The sequence below is a fragment of the Fusarium keratoplasticum genome, chromosome 12 (assembly GCF_025433545.1).
Source record: "Fusarium keratoplasticum isolate Fu6.1 chromosome 12, whole genome shotgun sequence".
Taxonomy (NCBI): Eukaryota; Fungi; Ascomycota; class Sordariomycetes; order Hypocreales; family Nectriaceae; genus Fusarium; species Fusarium keratoplasticum.
In genome coordinates, this window is record NC_070540.1 from 94,328 (window position 1) to 108,645 (window position 14,318).

Consider the following 14,318-nt stretch of genomic DNA (forward strand, 5'->3'; position numbering starts at 1 on the left):
GCTCAGTGTTATAACACAACAAAGAGGGTTGTAAATTTATGAGCTTGTTCCTGAGTTTCACATGCTATATGTAGAATATCAAGTCAAAAAAGGCTAAGAAACAGGCACAAAAGGAATCTCAACATGGCTGTCAAACTCCCCACCGAAGTGTACAACCTGCCTGCCTCTGTTGTCTGTATGAAATTGTCCCCGTAGAGGTTCGAACTCGGCCAACCGCATCTCATGTCCTGCAACCTTGACCATCAACTTCTCGCCCGCATCGAACTCAATCGCAGCGACCCAGATAGGGATATCAAGTCTCACAATCTCACCAGGAGGAACTTTGTCTTGCTTTGTGTGATCGTGATGGAGTCGATGAGGCTCTGAAAGGATCGGGTCAATAGCGCGATGACTTGCCCTCAAAACTCCCGCAGGTCCCAGGAACTTGAGCGGATTGATATCCCCAACATCCTTTCCTGACGCAACGCCAAGGTCCTTGATAGGAATGTTAATGTGCGTCAAGATATTTCCGTCCTTATCCGCCTTTCTCAGCTGGACAAAGACGTCAAAATCGTCGTGGTCTGGGCATGACATGTACAGCACAGCCTTGGAAGTTCCTAGAAGTCTCGTTTTCTGCTCGAATGTGTATTCAAACACAACCTCTTCGGGGTCATTGTCCATCTGCATGGCTGGAGCATCACCTAGGAAGGACACGGTAGCCTTGGTCGGTGGTGATCTGGCAGCAAGCTTGGCATTGTCTGAGAAAAAGAACTTCTCATACTTGGCTTCCAGAACTGGCCAGCTAGAGAACGGTAGGTTTTCAATAGGAGGCTTTTTTAATTGTCAGCCCCAATCATGCTGGTACACAAAGACTTAGGGGGGCGGCTTACTTGGTTATATCGTAGAAAGGTCGCTCGTACTCTTGGAGTGCTTTCCCAGTCGTTTTGAATGCCTTTCATATAGAAATCAAGAAACTTCTTGAAATCTGCGACCGAGTCTTTTTGATACAAGTCATGCCATTCCTGTGTTCCGTGCAATCTGAGCCTGGCTGCAAGTAAGTGACAATTCGCAGGACTGGGGGTGAAAGACGTACCATTTCTTATCATGGGGAATCTCTTCATAGCATCGAGTTGATCCTTCGGTATGTAGCAAAGTAGACATACTCGCTAGCACATAGGTTGGGACTTCGATTAGATGAGCTTTGCCACGCTTATCCTCCCAGTACTCATTCATAAGAGGGTACTTCTCGATCATTGAGATGACGTCCTCCTGCTCCTCATCACCTTGGGATCCTGTTAGCGAATTCCAAGCCAGGCATGCTGTTCCCTTTGAACTTACTGAAAAAGGTGGTCATCAGGAAGGCCCAGAAAGGCTTGAATGGGACTCCTCCACGGCACAGAGTTTCCCGATATACATCGCTTAGCCCTTCAAGCGGAAGCATGCATGTCAAATGTGGTGGTCGCTCGGCGGCAATGAACCATTGCGCAGTCGCCAACCACGAATTTCCCATCATGGCAACATTACCATCACACCATTCTCGCGTACCAAGAAATTCGATGGTGTCGTGACCATCCTGACCTTCACCGACTCCGTGCCATCTAAACATAGTTAGCTGTAAAGGCCAGATTCGTAACACCACTATATCGTGTACCTGTGTCTCCCTTCCGACCCAAGAACTCCCCGAGCGTTGACATTTGCAATTGCATAGCCATGAGGAACCCATTCAGCCGGGTCTGGCGCCTCGAAGCTCTGGAATCCTGAGAGTTCGGATTCTGGGACACCTGCATTGCCCTGAACGACAGCCATCGACAAACGTCCTGTGAGTTGATGCGTGGTCAGACATTGCAGCACACTCAGACAACCAGATTCGCGGCACCATACCTTGAGATGACTTGCCATATGGGCTCCAGACGAGAATGCAAGGTACCTTCTCATCAGTGCCTGCAGGGCGAAAGATGTCAGCGCGGAGGATGATACCATCACGCATCGGCACGGCGACATCTCTCTCCCAGATGGTTGGGCCGGAGAACTCTCTGTTCGCTGGGGTCTTCCTGAATCCCTTGGGTAGGACCTGCTTGGAAGGCTTCAATCCATCGAAATTGGCAGCTGGATCCGAAAGAGGGAGAGCTTTCTTGTATAGGACATCAAGTCCACCGATTCTCATGGCCATCTTGTCTATGTTCAAGAAAGTGTATTGTCAGCCTAATCCACATCCAAGATGCATGCGAAGTCGTGATCACCACCCACAGTTGACTTGTTTATCCCAACACTAAGAAACTTGGTGGCGGTAAATGGAAGTGCGGCACACAAACAATAAAGATAAACTGCCTGATTCGGGTCTGCATAGGACTTGTTCTTCAGTATTCATCCCTTATAATGTATCCTCAAGATCAGTGACGCTTTATGTAACTTCGGGTGTATGGCAGGCCTGACTGACGGGGATCATCCACGGACGCCCTCCCACATCCGTACTGTGGCAAAACTAGTTGGATCGGAGCGGCTCCGCCTCATTGTTCTCGGCATTATGTTCGGTCGGCCCCGCCGGGAATTGCGAAAATGGGAGCCTCAGCCAGCAGAGCCGGCACTTGAACGCGTCGTAACCAAGGCGATTGGGTTTTGCGTCGCTGGTGTGCTGGCTGGTTGGTTTCTCTCCCCATGGTCAAAGAAGGTAACGGGCACGTGGCAAAGACTTCGCTGTAAGCCAGTGGAAGAGTCAGAGCGCAGCTTCAGTCTTTGAATCATTCAACGACATGGTAGGATTTTAACAGATAGGTTTTACAACACCGGCACTTATCAAAGGTTGTAGAGCAACCAAAGAAGAAGCCTTGTCTTTCGGTCGCCTTACATACACTCTTGGGCGCACACTCAAGCTGTTTGCTAAAAGTTGAGCGTCTTTGCTCCTCAATAACTAACTACTACTCCACATAGGGTTGGCCACAAATGGCACAAAAGCTGAAAGACATGTCTGGTTGGCTGGTCGCCCAAGCTTAGCTATCATACTCCGATACTGGGGTTCTCCCATCCGATCAATAAGATATGATTTCATCTCAGAGCTCTTGCTGCTATCCTTGATTGCTCTCTCCCCTCGACCCATTTGCCGCTTCTCACTTCTCACGAGGCCTGACATAAGCGAGAACTCCTGGTTTTCTTACCATTGCAGTAAACCTATCGCACGCATCCGCTGTTGCAGAGCCTGGCGCAAGCTCAAAATCGAAGTTGCGAAATAGATATGCTAGAACAACATGAATTTCTGCAAGAGCGAGAGGCTGGCCGATGCAGCTACGTCGCCCCTTGGAAAAGGAGACCATGTTCTGCTCCATCGCCGCGCCTTCAGCAGTGAGCCAACGGTGAGGATCAAACTCACTGGCGCGGGGACCCCAAAGCTCTTCATTTCTATGCATTGTGTATGCAGACATGCCAACGATGGTTCCTGCGGGCACTCTCTTGCCATCCACGAAAAGTGTGGCATGGTCGGGCACGACGCGAGGTAATCTCCCGGGGACCGGGCTCGCAATTCGCACACATTCCTTGACAGTGGCTGTAAGGATGGGTATTTTCTCAAGAGTCGGAAGGCTGGGGATTGCCTCCGGGTCAGGCATGTTCTCGCGGAGAGCTTCCGCAAGCTCCTCCTTGATAGACTTGCTGTTCATGATATGCCACAGGCCAACCGTTAGGCTGTAGGCCGTTGTATCAGAACCTGCAGCAAGAATATCTGTAGCTTCAGCTACTGCCTCGACCTCGGTACAGCTGTCCAATGCAGAGTAAACCACAGGCCTTTCGACATCTCGCTTGGCCCTGTAGGCCTGCAGCGCTGCAGTGTTTGCCGCCTGCAATCGATTGAATGCTTGTGCCTCCTTGCTCAGCCGCTTTGCGATGAAGGCTGGCGTCCATGCAACAAATGCACGCACGAGTGGCTGATAGCACATGTCCCAAGTGAGATCCGCCATGGCGTCGAATGCCTCCAGATAGCTTCCAAAGAAACTATCATCCGAGGTGCTGACTTGATTCAAGCATTTGCCGGATGCATAGTCTGAGATGATGTCCACAGTAAGGCAGCGAAAGGCATTGTAGAGATTGACTTTAAAGCCAGGCGGCAGCTTTCTCAATCTCGCACTCAGGGTCGTCGCTTTCTCCGAGATCAATCCTTGGACATTAAGCACGCCAGCACGAGAGAAGAAAGGATTGAGGAGCTTCCGCCGCTGTCTGTGAAGACCATGATCGGTCTCAACAAACACGCTGTGAGGAGTGCCAAAAGCGGCATAGAAGTTTCCGTCCTTCGTCCAGGGATCATTTTGGCTGTATATGGTTTTGTACAAAGCTACGTCGGTAATGTGCAGCTCGTTTGGGGCAATTCTAATAGCATGAGAGTCTGTGATTACAGTGAGTAAAGAGTAATTTGCAACCTAAATCGCCCAAGACATACTGTATTGATTGTGAAGCTTTTCGAGTAGCGGTTCAATCCGCCCGTCTAGCGAGCTCTTGTAAATCCAGTTTTGTGACAGAGCTGCCTCCCGAGGGCCAGGAAATTTCGCAAGAGGGTGGAAATATAGATTGTATATAGCATTGCAAATTTTCCATGCCAAGAAGCTTGTAGTCCCAAAGATGATGAGTGCAAGGAATGCCGCCCAAGGCTGGAGGGAAGGAGGAAGCAATAGCTCCAACATCCGTGTTACTGACACCCAAGCCTTGCTTTCTGAGACCTCATTCAGAATAGTGTTCATGTTGATGAGATATTGGGAGGTAGCCCAGGTACGTGAATAATAAATGGAGGGCTCGGAGGTTATCATGTCTATTCCTCGACTCGAGGCCCAGCAATTTATAGAGATGAAGGCAAGCTTATGTCGAGGCAAAGGTCCATAGCAGGGCTGGGGCACGGTGGAAAGTGTGTGGCACCCAACACGAGGGCCTCTGACTAATACTTAGTTTACAAGAATCCTGATTTGCTATCCGAGTGTCTCCATCACCGACGGAGGAAAGGGTACGATCGCCCATGACACTTCCTAGTACAGGGGTTTGTAGGTAGAGTTGTAGATAGCTAGCCACTGACCCAGTCCTTCCGGAGGCGGAGCCGCTCCGAAGGTGGCATGGCAGTTGCCGCCTCTCTCGGCCAGCAATGAACCACACACCCCATAGTCTTTGAGAATCACTGTAGGTCTCGGGAGTTGCAATTGTCATGAAGTGGAATTTCTACTCCACGGCCTTGCGTGTTTTTTGCATGATAGGCCAAGATGCTCAATACATGTAAGCTGTGAGTTGTGAAGTTGTTTACAGAGAACTTGGTGATTAGCGACAACGAATAGAGCATACATAGCCTTGCTGCCATATTGCCTCGGATGATAGGAATGGGCACGTACGTCAAGAAGTTGACGTACGAATAAGGCTACCTTAAAAGCTTCCAGTCGTTGAATGGCAAAGCTCGGATAAGCAAAGGTTAAGATGAAATAGATGGATGAAACTAGCTACGATGACGAGCTAGGTGCCTACTTAGATAGAGTTGGAGAAGGGTAAAAACTAGAATAGGTCTCTCAAGTCCAGTCGGTGTAATAAAATACAATCTAACGCTCCCTGTTGCCTCAAAATACTGCTCACAACGTAACTCTAGTCAGACGGTCATTCAGAGCTAGTTCACCATGGCCGTGACACTTTGCTTGCCCAACTAGTCCCGTCTTGGCCACGTTAAAATTGTCAGGAGGCAAGTATCTAAGGATCGAGGTTTAGTCCTTAAACTCCGGCGTGTCGTCAACTGGGGGGTTGTTGCGGACAAATGCAACAAACTTGGATACCCAGTATGAGACGATCATTAATGGAGCCACGACCAGACAACACCCAAGCCTTACGTAAAACCTGTTCGTGTCGAAGGGCTTTGGAAGGTAGTTAGCTAGCATTACGGGGTGTACTCTCTCGCCGGCAACCACTTACCACGACAGATGTGCCACCACTCTTCTTTACCCACCCGAATGCTCTGGGGATCATCTCTGTCTCATACAACCGGAGCTGTCTTGTCACTTTCTCCGTGGTAGGTGCATTGCCGGATTCCGAATCCCGCGAAAGCCCGACCAGGAGTGGAAGGATTGTCGCTGTATCTCTTAACGCTTGGTTGCCGCCCATGCCTCTGTTCCTTCGTCAGAATGGTTCTATCATGTAGACAAGATTCTTACCGTGAAGGAAGCATTGGATGGATAGCGTCACCCATTAGCCAGACACGTGGATGGCCCAGAGTTTCGTCTTGTGAGCCGTGGAGCTTGGCTCTCCAATCGACTGATGGCTCTGTCCCTACCCTAGGCGTGTATGCGTAGAAGCTTGTCCCCTTGATGAGGTCTAGGATCTCATGACTAGGTGCATCATCAGAACATGGGCGCAGTTCGTAGGTGGGTAAGAGAGGATTACTTACAATTGCGGTGCCCAATCCTTCACGCTACTTCGGCAGAATTCCCACTGCTGTTCAGCAGGCATGGTAGCCAGGCCTTCGGGAACAGTACTGGTAGGCACGAAGAGCCCAAACATACAGGACGAAAGAGTGTCATCGAAGTCGACTGCCGGCTTAGATTGTTCTCCCTTGTCTGGTCTACGCTCTGGGAGATATGCTACCAACTCTCAGCCTCATCTTTCTTTCCCCTGTTCCTTGCCACTTACCGCAAAAGTACATGGACTTGTTGTCCGCAAATGTTAGAACGGGCGTCTGATGCAGCTCGGGCGTCATTTTCAGATATCTTGATGTCGGCAGATCAGTTTTCAGCACAAGGTTGGTGTGTGTTTTGAGTGGTCGAATGTTATCTAGGCCGAGTTGTTTGTTGATCTGCTATGATGTGAGTAATTGTTCTGAGCAAAACGGTTGGTTATGGTGGGTTATCAGCATACTCTGGAATGACTTCCATCAGCTCCAATCAGTATGTCACCCGTGTCTGAGGAACCATCCTTGAACCAAACTCGGACCAACTCCCTCCCCTTCTCTTGAATGATTTCGTATCTTTCGAATTCCTTGTTGTACTGAAGCTTGCCTGCAGCATAGACGGGGTCGGCGAGTGCATCCCGGAGAATGACACGGTTAATCGGAGCTGATTTGCTGTAGACTGGAAACTTGGTGAAGTCCAAAACCGGCTTGAAGTTGCTGCCATAGATGACGGGAGCAGAAGAGATCCTGCCGCCCGATTTGCCAAATTTCGACACGATGCTGTGGATTTGGTCCTTGTCCAGGCATTCACGGAAGCCAGCTAGTGCATTTCCTCCCATTCTGATCTGATATCCTTCGCGCTTGATATGTCTGTCTAGTCGTTCATAGACAGCGACGTCGATGTCATGGCGAATGAGCCCGTTTGCTAGAAGGCTTCCACTAAGCCCAGCACCAATAATAATGACTTTGAAAGGGGCCATGATTCATCAATGTAAACGAAGATATCAATCTCTTACTGTTCTGAAGGATTACTGCTGTTGTCAAACACTTGGGGCCGAGTACTTAAACGGAATCGATGTATGCTTCTAACCGGATTAATTTAGATCGATCTGATGCGGCGGGGTGCCGCCGAGGACGTTGTGGCAGGGCAAGGCGAGGTCAATTCTCCCACGACTGGTACTTTATGTCCTTTGGCCGATCCGCAATGTGAGTGAGACGGATGGTAATTGCCGACCCATAAACATACAACATGGCAGCAACACTGGAGTGGTTTGGTACGGAATGGGGTCGCAATTATCTCGATACATGGCTGACAATAATCAGGAGCCACGACTTACCGCCTTAGGACAAATGGCCTCACCATTTTCCTCGACAGTTGGTTGGACAAACCGGCGAGGATGCCACGGTACTTGGAGCTCAAAGACGTCCAAGAAGCGGACTACATCTTTATCTCCCATGCGCACTTTGACCAGTATGTTGAGTGCCCTTCCGAAGAGGTACGGTTCACTGAACAGCTCAAGCCTACCCGGCTCCGATGTCATTGCCAAAAGAACGGGAGCAATGATTGTTGCGAACGGAGAAGCAATCAACATTATGCGCGAAGCAGGTGTCCCCGAAGAGCAGCTTCTCCCAGTTGGCGGCGGCGAAAGAATCCCTCTCTTCACAAAAGACATTCGTGATAAAGCTACAAAAGGACTAGTTGAACTGGAGATACGCCCCCCTGGAGCCCCGAAATCGCCTCATCCCTCGCTAGCAGTTGCAGCTGTGCACGTATGGCCCTCTCTGCACACCTTTATGCCAGAGGATCATCCAGAATTGATGGACACGGGCGTCAGATATGTTGGTGCTTCAACCGACTTTTTCTGTACGCTGAACATCACAATTGGTATGAAGCACGGCCTTCTACGTTTAGGAGATCTGATACCTAGGGAGCAGATCGACCAAGACACACAAGCTTTCGTCGACTACGTCAATGACACAGAAAAGAACAAGTTCTCTCATTATGATGGCGGGCAGCTCATGTTCAACATTTTGACAGACGGGAAGGCTCTTCTCTGGTCCGCACATCTCGGTGGGTATGAAGGAGTCCTGAAAGATCTTCAGCCACAGCCAGATGTGGCCATCATCGCCGTTGCGGGTAGAGCGAATCTGAATGGGCGGCCATTCGACGGCTCCGCTGCCGAGTTTTTGGTCAAGAAAGCCAGATGGATTGGCGAGCCGAACACAATCATATGGTGCTTGCATGACAAGAGGTGAGCCTCTCCTCCCCCCACATCGACTGTATACCGGCTAAGATTTACTGACTGGTTCCAGCTTGGTGAAGCCTTTTAGTGTCGATACAAACGCCGCGACAGAGGCTATCCAGAGAGAGACAAAGTCCAGGGTCAAAGACCTGGTTCCGGGGAAGAGCTACAAGTGCTTCGACTGAGCCCTGAGCAATTTGAATATGGTCACGACTCTATGCTGGCTCGACATGCTCGACAATAATGTCAAGTCGCATCAAGTAGAAGTGGGAACTTTGCATTAATGGGATCTGGAGGCTGTTGCGGACCGTCCATCTTTCTTGGCAACTCCTGAAAGCCCATATATGTTACGGTTTCGCGTATTTATCTGAATGTTATTGAGTCGACAGACATAAATGGCTTTAGCATCTGTAACATTGATTTGGGAGGTTCTCATTTCTCTGAGCTCATGTTGCCCATGCCATGGTCCCACCGTTCCAGTCGGGAGGGAGGGGCATCTCGGTGATACCAAGACAGACATAATATGCCGAGAGCCAGTTGCCTCTTGTCTCGGCCACATCGAGCCAAGCTCCCCAGGAAGTGGTTGGTGAACAAGGGTGCTTTACCGGTCCAACCCCACCTCAACAGGACATTGATAAAACAAAATGACAGCTTTGCCCTGCATAGGGCGCAGCGGCCCCGCCCCCGCAAGTCTGTTGGTGGTGGATTTGGGACGGGAGTGCTCCGTATTCCATACGTCACCTGTGGCCGCAACACACAGCCCTCCTCCCCAAATCAATCAAGCTGTATCATTGTCCCTTGGCATGGCACAGCCGGCTCCTTGTGTAGTCATTTCTTCCCTAACTGCGCTTATGATGTCCTGATCGTCTCAGTGCGGTGTTGAAAGGGCCACAGCGTTTTGAAGGTGCGTCCGGCAAGCGGGGCTTCGAAGGTGGCGAGGATCACTCTACTATGGCTCCCTTGCCAGTCTTTAAGTGGTGTTAAATTGATCATGTCTGTCATCTTCTTCCTCTTCCTCGCTCTGGTTATTTGGGGGCCCGCTGGCATGGTACACAATGACAATGCCATAGCTTCCAGCCTGGGCGATTTTTTAGGATAACCGAGAATTTATCTGGTTTGTTGGCTCCATGACTGGTTCCATTGATACCTCATATTTTGCCTTCTAGGCTTCAGGCAACTATGGGATAGGGAAAGAAACAGGACAGGCCACTTTCACACGAAAGCTTTCGGGGCACTGCCCTCTTTCACATTGTAGGTCGCCTTGCAGATTTGCTCCGACTACCCTTCCCAAAGGAAGTCCTGTGTCATGCCGGGCATGTGCTTCCTCAGCGCCATACCATAGTCCCCAGCATTAGGGGTCCTAAGGAGAGTGTGGATGTGAAATTTAGCCGGCTCCTTGTTTGTCAAAAACACTCCTGAGTGATGGTCAAATTCGATAATCACGACAGGGCTCTGGATACGATAGTAAAAAGAGTCGGTATCCTCAAATCCACCGATCCAGCAGAAATAGCTCTCATGAAACCAGTGTTTGCACTCAGTGAGGCGAAGGTTGCGAGCCTTCTCAGGCAGGTATAGGAGGTACTCGCGGAGGATCTCAGTGACGGCTTCTTGCTGTTCTGCTGAAAGCTCCGAGACTAAAACACCTTCGTAGGGTACAACACGATTGTCGCGGTAAGCTCCGCAAAGATGCCTCTGGTCATCGTGGTTCCAACGTCCATGCGGCATTGCAGGATCTTTCATCTGTTGATAGACCTGAGCACGAGATTGCATCTCCGGGAGCAAGCTCTGCATGAGCTGGAGGCCAAGACTCTCCTCTCGTTCCAAGATTCGGGTTCCGCGATATTTGCCATGATCGATAAGATTCGGTTCGGCGCCGGTGAACCACGGAGAGAGAATCATTTGCCTCTTATAGAAGAACGCATTCAGACATAAGTGATGCCCGTAAAACGAGAAGCCCCACGGCTCCGTGATAGATGGCTCAACCCCGAAGAGGGCAAAGTTGTAAGAGAATTCGTTCATGACGGCAGGTGCTTCAACCAGCTCACCAAGAAAGCCATTGATACGCATGGCTGAGATTGCTTTCTGGTAGCCTTCCGGAGAGAGAGAGATGTTGAGAACTTGCAAGATTGCCGTCCGGAGTTCCTCAGTAACCTCATCGAGCCTAACACCTTTATCACTCAACAGAATCTCCGGGTTAGACCATGTACGCCATTCTGGAGAGTCGATGTGATAGATTGAGCGATCTTTTTGCTGGGGACTCATTTTGGCCAGGGCAAGCTTGGCTGCCTTGACGATGTCCTCGATGGGGATACCTTGGTCCTCAATCCCAAAGAGATCAGGTATGACCTTGCCTTGATACCAATCAATTTTTCCTCTAGGGACTTTTGTTCAAGTGGTCGGACTCACCATCACTAGTAACACCTTTGAACGGTTCAGAAAGAAGCTTTTGCCAATGCAGGTACAGGCCATGGAGCCACGGCGGATTGCCATTCTCTTTAAACGCTCTAGCATACTCGTAAGAATTCTGCTTCTTCATTGAAGTGAACCTGTCGATACTCAAGTTGGGCAGATGTGCCCGAAATGCGCCCACTCCTTTCGACAATGATGGCATCGTGGATTAATTGGATCGATGTGGATTTGGATATAACAACTTCGTATTGGGGGTCTAAGCAAAACGTAGGAGGGATCTCTGGCTTCTATGCCTGAAACCTGTTCATCTGACAAGTGCTTTTTTCTCGGACGAGAGGCGATTCTCTTGTCGGATAGCTACAAGTGTCCCCAGTATCATCGGTCCCACCCCCACCTCTGTTCCGTGATGCGGCGGTGGGAAGTGGCCGATTGAATGTTTGTGGCAGGCTTACGGGGAGAGATCCCGGAGGGGGAATCCGAGCCGAGGACGTCGGACGATCTGAGACCTCCTATTGGCAGATCAGCTTCAAACGTCGCAAACAGCATTCCTCGAGTGAAATTTGGATACAGATACTTGACGGCCAGACGGTAAAGACTTCATATTCGGTGCTGTTTCCTTCCTGAACGAGGCTACGCTACAGCTTTGTTGACCCAGGGTCCTGAAACTGCACTACGGTCTTCTGGCTCAGTTATCCCTCAAGGGCCGGGATTCAACTATAATAAATACCACATTGAAACCGCACTACAATGGCAGCACCGTCGTTCAATCGTAAGTACCCTGAGAGACCAGCCTACAGGCTGCGTGCAGCCTCATCCTTAATCCAAAGAACGGTGGCTAACTTATGCGCCAGGCCTCGTTCGTTTTGTTCCACGGTCCAACGCGGAAACGGTGTTAATTGGACAGCCCGTCTTAGATGACATTGACGTCGGGCTTGCTCTTTACAATGGTGAAAACGTCGAGGTCGAGGTATTTTCGGGGGCTTCGGCCTTGAACCCTGGCAAGGGAACTGGAACTTTGGAGATAATTGGCCGAATTTTGTCACCTTTGGCTGCCAATGAAGTTGGGACAATTCGCTGTATTGGCCTGAACGTTTGTTGATTCTTTTCCTTTGTGTTCACAAGTACGTCACTAAATGGAGCTTATGCGTACAGTACAAGCAACATGCTCAAGAAGTAGGCTTGGAGCCGCCTACCGTACCAACCGTCTTCTTGTAAGATGTGTGACATGGACACAATTCGCGGTCCTCTACTAATCTTGGCATCTAGAAAACCGAGCACTTCCCTAGGGGACCCTTGGCCTGTACCTACAATCCTCCCCAAGCTAAGCCAGCTAGATGACTGTGGAGACTATGAGGCCGAGCTCGCCGTCGTCATTGGCAAGACTGCCAAAAATGTGTCTGAGCTAGAGGCTATGAGCTATGTGCTGGGTTACACTGCTAGCAACGACATCTCGAGCAGAACTAGCCAATTTGCCCAGTCGCAGTGGTGTTACTCAAAGGGCTTCGATGGGGCTTGCCCAATAGGTAGACTACCATCATTCGGTCTCTAAAAGCTTCTAACAATTTCAGGGCCAACACTGGTTTCAACTGCAGTTGTGCCCGATCCTTCCGAGTTTCGAGTGCGTGGTCTTAAGAATGGCTATGTCATGCAAGACTGTGGAGTAGAGTAAGATAACCATTACTATATGAAGGCCTGTCTCAGGTACCGTTGCTGACAGAGTCCGGCGAAAGCGACCTGATCTTCAGTGTTCCGAGACTTGTGAGCTTTCTATCTCAGAGCACTACCTTACCTCCAGGAACCGTAATCATCACTGGGACCCCTGCAGGAGTTGGGGTGGGAAAGTCGCCCAAGGTTAGTCTCCGTCACGGAGACCTGTTCAAGGTTGAGATAACGCCACACATCGGTACACTCATCAATAAAATCCAGAATGAATGAGGAGAAAGCCAGTTAGGGTTGATAGAAGGTTGTAGAAGGAGTGTCTTCTCGCTTTAGACTAGGAGACAGAAAAAGTGAATGCTAAACCTGAGCTTGCATCTACCGTCACTCATCCCTTATTCAAGCAGCAAGGGAATTTGCTCCTTGAGATGCTCCACTATCGCGTCAGGACCTTCATTAACCTGAAGACCGTAAGGAATTGCATGAGTTTTGATGTCAGGAATGATGGACTTTGCGATCTCGCGCATTTCTGTGCTATCCTCGATCGTCCACATCGAGGCGCAAAACTGACCATTCGGTATCAGCTCCGCTCACTATACATGCACTTTGGCAAGTCCAACTTACGAGTAGATGGGGTCGAAATTCTTTGACCTTGGGCTCTACCTCTTCCTTGTCTGCAGGTCTCGTTAGTTTCTTGACTTGCTCAACTGACTCGATAAAATCGCGACTAACTGATACAGTTGGCAACATATTCGATTGTGTACTGATCTTTGAGTTCATCCACCACCCGTCCAATGAGCCTTTTGGCGCGCTCGGGTGCATTGTTCACGGTGACGAGCCTATAAGGGCCTTTGGGGCTAGCGAGTGTCATCTTTGAGAAGTGTCGTTGTTGGTGGAGTGTGGACTAAAATTGGTGAATTATGAACTGAAAAATGAAAACCCAAGCTTTATTGGGATGAGGTTTCGTCCTATTTATGTTGCAGGGACTGAGAAACACGGAGCCACAGAATGGCTTTTTCACGGCACCACCGTCGTTCCCCGAAGCCGTCCAAAAACTCTGACGGACAGAGCCGTGAGCAAGGGATGGTTGATTCATGGTAGGCAAGGAGCAATCAATTTCCAATTTTGTGAAGGCGACGTGTTTGTCTGTCTGTTTACTTGTTTTCCATCCGAGCAGCCGCCTCTGTCTCGCCTTGATTGGGTTCTCTCGTTGTGTGATGCCATTGACTCCGATGGCGGAAGTGGAGGATTTGGTCTCGGGGTCTACACAACGGGGCCGGTTCTGCCCAGGGCTGGGCGGGGGTGGAGGTGGGGGAGAGGGGAGGAGAAGAGAGGAGAGGCTCCAGGAAGCTCGGGACCGGCCGGGAAAGGGTGTCGGGCAATCCCCACTCGTCGGGCCGCCTAGATGGTCGAAGTGAGCTTCTTGCGAATGTTATGCAACGGATGTAAGGGTTCGGTGCATTCCCGCGACAGCCACGGTGCTGCTACTGCTCGTCTCACCTCCAACCACCTCACTTCACGTAAGGAACTCCATCACATACCTTTATTGCATATGATTGACTGGCAAGACAGTACAACCTCCAAGGCTTTACCATCAAGGACGAAGCAAGCCAGCCATAAACCCACTCGCATCTTCTTTG

General features: G+C 50.0%; 7 protein-coding genes across 7 annotated transcripts; 2 read left to right on the forward strand and 5 right to left on the reverse strand.

The window, feature by feature from the left end:
• Positions 1-93: 93 nt before the first annotated feature.
• NCS57_01361100 (PepX-C domain-containing protein) lies at positions 94-2,149 on the reverse strand (the record flags this gene model as incomplete). Its single annotated transcript, XM_053063240.1, has 6 exons — positions 94-810; positions 870-1,023; positions 1,073-1,271; positions 1,318-1,577; positions 1,631-1,796; positions 1,861-2,149. 6 exons carry the CDS (start codon positions 2,147-2,149, stop codon positions 94-96), a joined length of 1,785 nt encoding a protein of 594 aa, XP_052906573.1.
• Positions 2,150-3,083: 934 nt separating this feature from the next.
• On the reverse strand, positions 3,084-4,700 carry NCS57_01361200 (uncharacterized protein; the record flags this gene model as incomplete). The annotated part of the gene is made up of 2 exons (XM_053063241.1): positions 3,084-4,348; positions 4,403-4,700. 2 exons carry the CDS (start codon positions 4,698-4,700, stop codon positions 3,084-3,086), a joined length of 1,563 nt encoding a protein of 520 aa, XP_052906574.1.
• A 993-nt stretch (positions 4,701-5,693) lies between these two features.
• Positions 5,694-7,350, reverse strand: NCS57_01361300 (FAD-binding-3 domain-containing protein; the record flags this gene model as incomplete). Its single annotated transcript, XM_053063242.1, has 7 exons — positions 5,694-5,753; positions 5,817-5,840; positions 5,899-6,091; positions 6,138-6,311; positions 6,371-6,563; positions 6,613-6,775; positions 6,838-7,350. The coding sequence occupies 7 exons, from the start codon at positions 7,348-7,350 to the stop codon at positions 5,694-5,696; spliced, it is 1,320 nt and encodes a 439-aa protein (XP_052906575.1).
• A 269-nt stretch (positions 7,351-7,619) lies between these two features.
• NCS57_01361400 (Lactamase-B domain-containing protein) lies at positions 7,620-8,798 on the forward strand (the record flags this gene model as incomplete). Its single annotated transcript, XM_053063243.1, has 4 exons — positions 7,620-7,644; positions 7,694-7,841; positions 7,891-8,622; positions 8,684-8,798. The coding sequence occupies 4 exons, from the start codon at positions 7,620-7,622 to the stop codon at positions 8,796-8,798; spliced, it is 1,020 nt and encodes a 339-aa protein (XP_052906576.1).
• A 1,093-nt stretch (positions 8,799-9,891) lies between these two features.
• On the reverse strand, positions 9,892-11,224 carry NCS57_01361500 (uncharacterized protein; the record flags this gene model as incomplete). Its single annotated transcript, XM_053063244.1, has 2 exons — positions 9,892-10,964; positions 11,020-11,224. 2 exons carry the CDS (start codon positions 11,222-11,224, stop codon positions 9,892-9,894), a joined length of 1,278 nt encoding a protein of 425 aa, XP_052906577.1.
• Positions 11,225-11,769: 545 nt separating this feature from the next.
• NCS57_01361600 (FAA-hydrolase domain-containing protein) lies at positions 11,770-12,957 on the forward strand (the record flags this gene model as incomplete). The annotated part of the gene is made up of 6 exons (XM_053063245.1): positions 11,770-11,791; positions 11,874-12,112; positions 12,175-12,233; positions 12,289-12,545; positions 12,591-12,687; positions 12,753-12,957. 6 exons carry the CDS (start codon positions 11,770-11,772, stop codon positions 12,955-12,957), a joined length of 879 nt encoding a protein of 292 aa, XP_052906578.1.
• A 116-nt stretch (positions 12,958-13,073) lies between these two features.
• Positions 13,074-13,549, reverse strand: NCS57_01361700 (uncharacterized protein; the record flags this gene model as incomplete). Its single annotated transcript, XM_053063246.1, has 3 exons — positions 13,074-13,244; positions 13,303-13,352; positions 13,411-13,549. 3 exons carry the CDS (start codon positions 13,547-13,549, stop codon positions 13,074-13,076), a joined length of 360 nt encoding a protein of 119 aa, XP_052906579.1.
• Between the last annotated feature and the right edge of the window lie 769 nt (positions 13,550-14,318).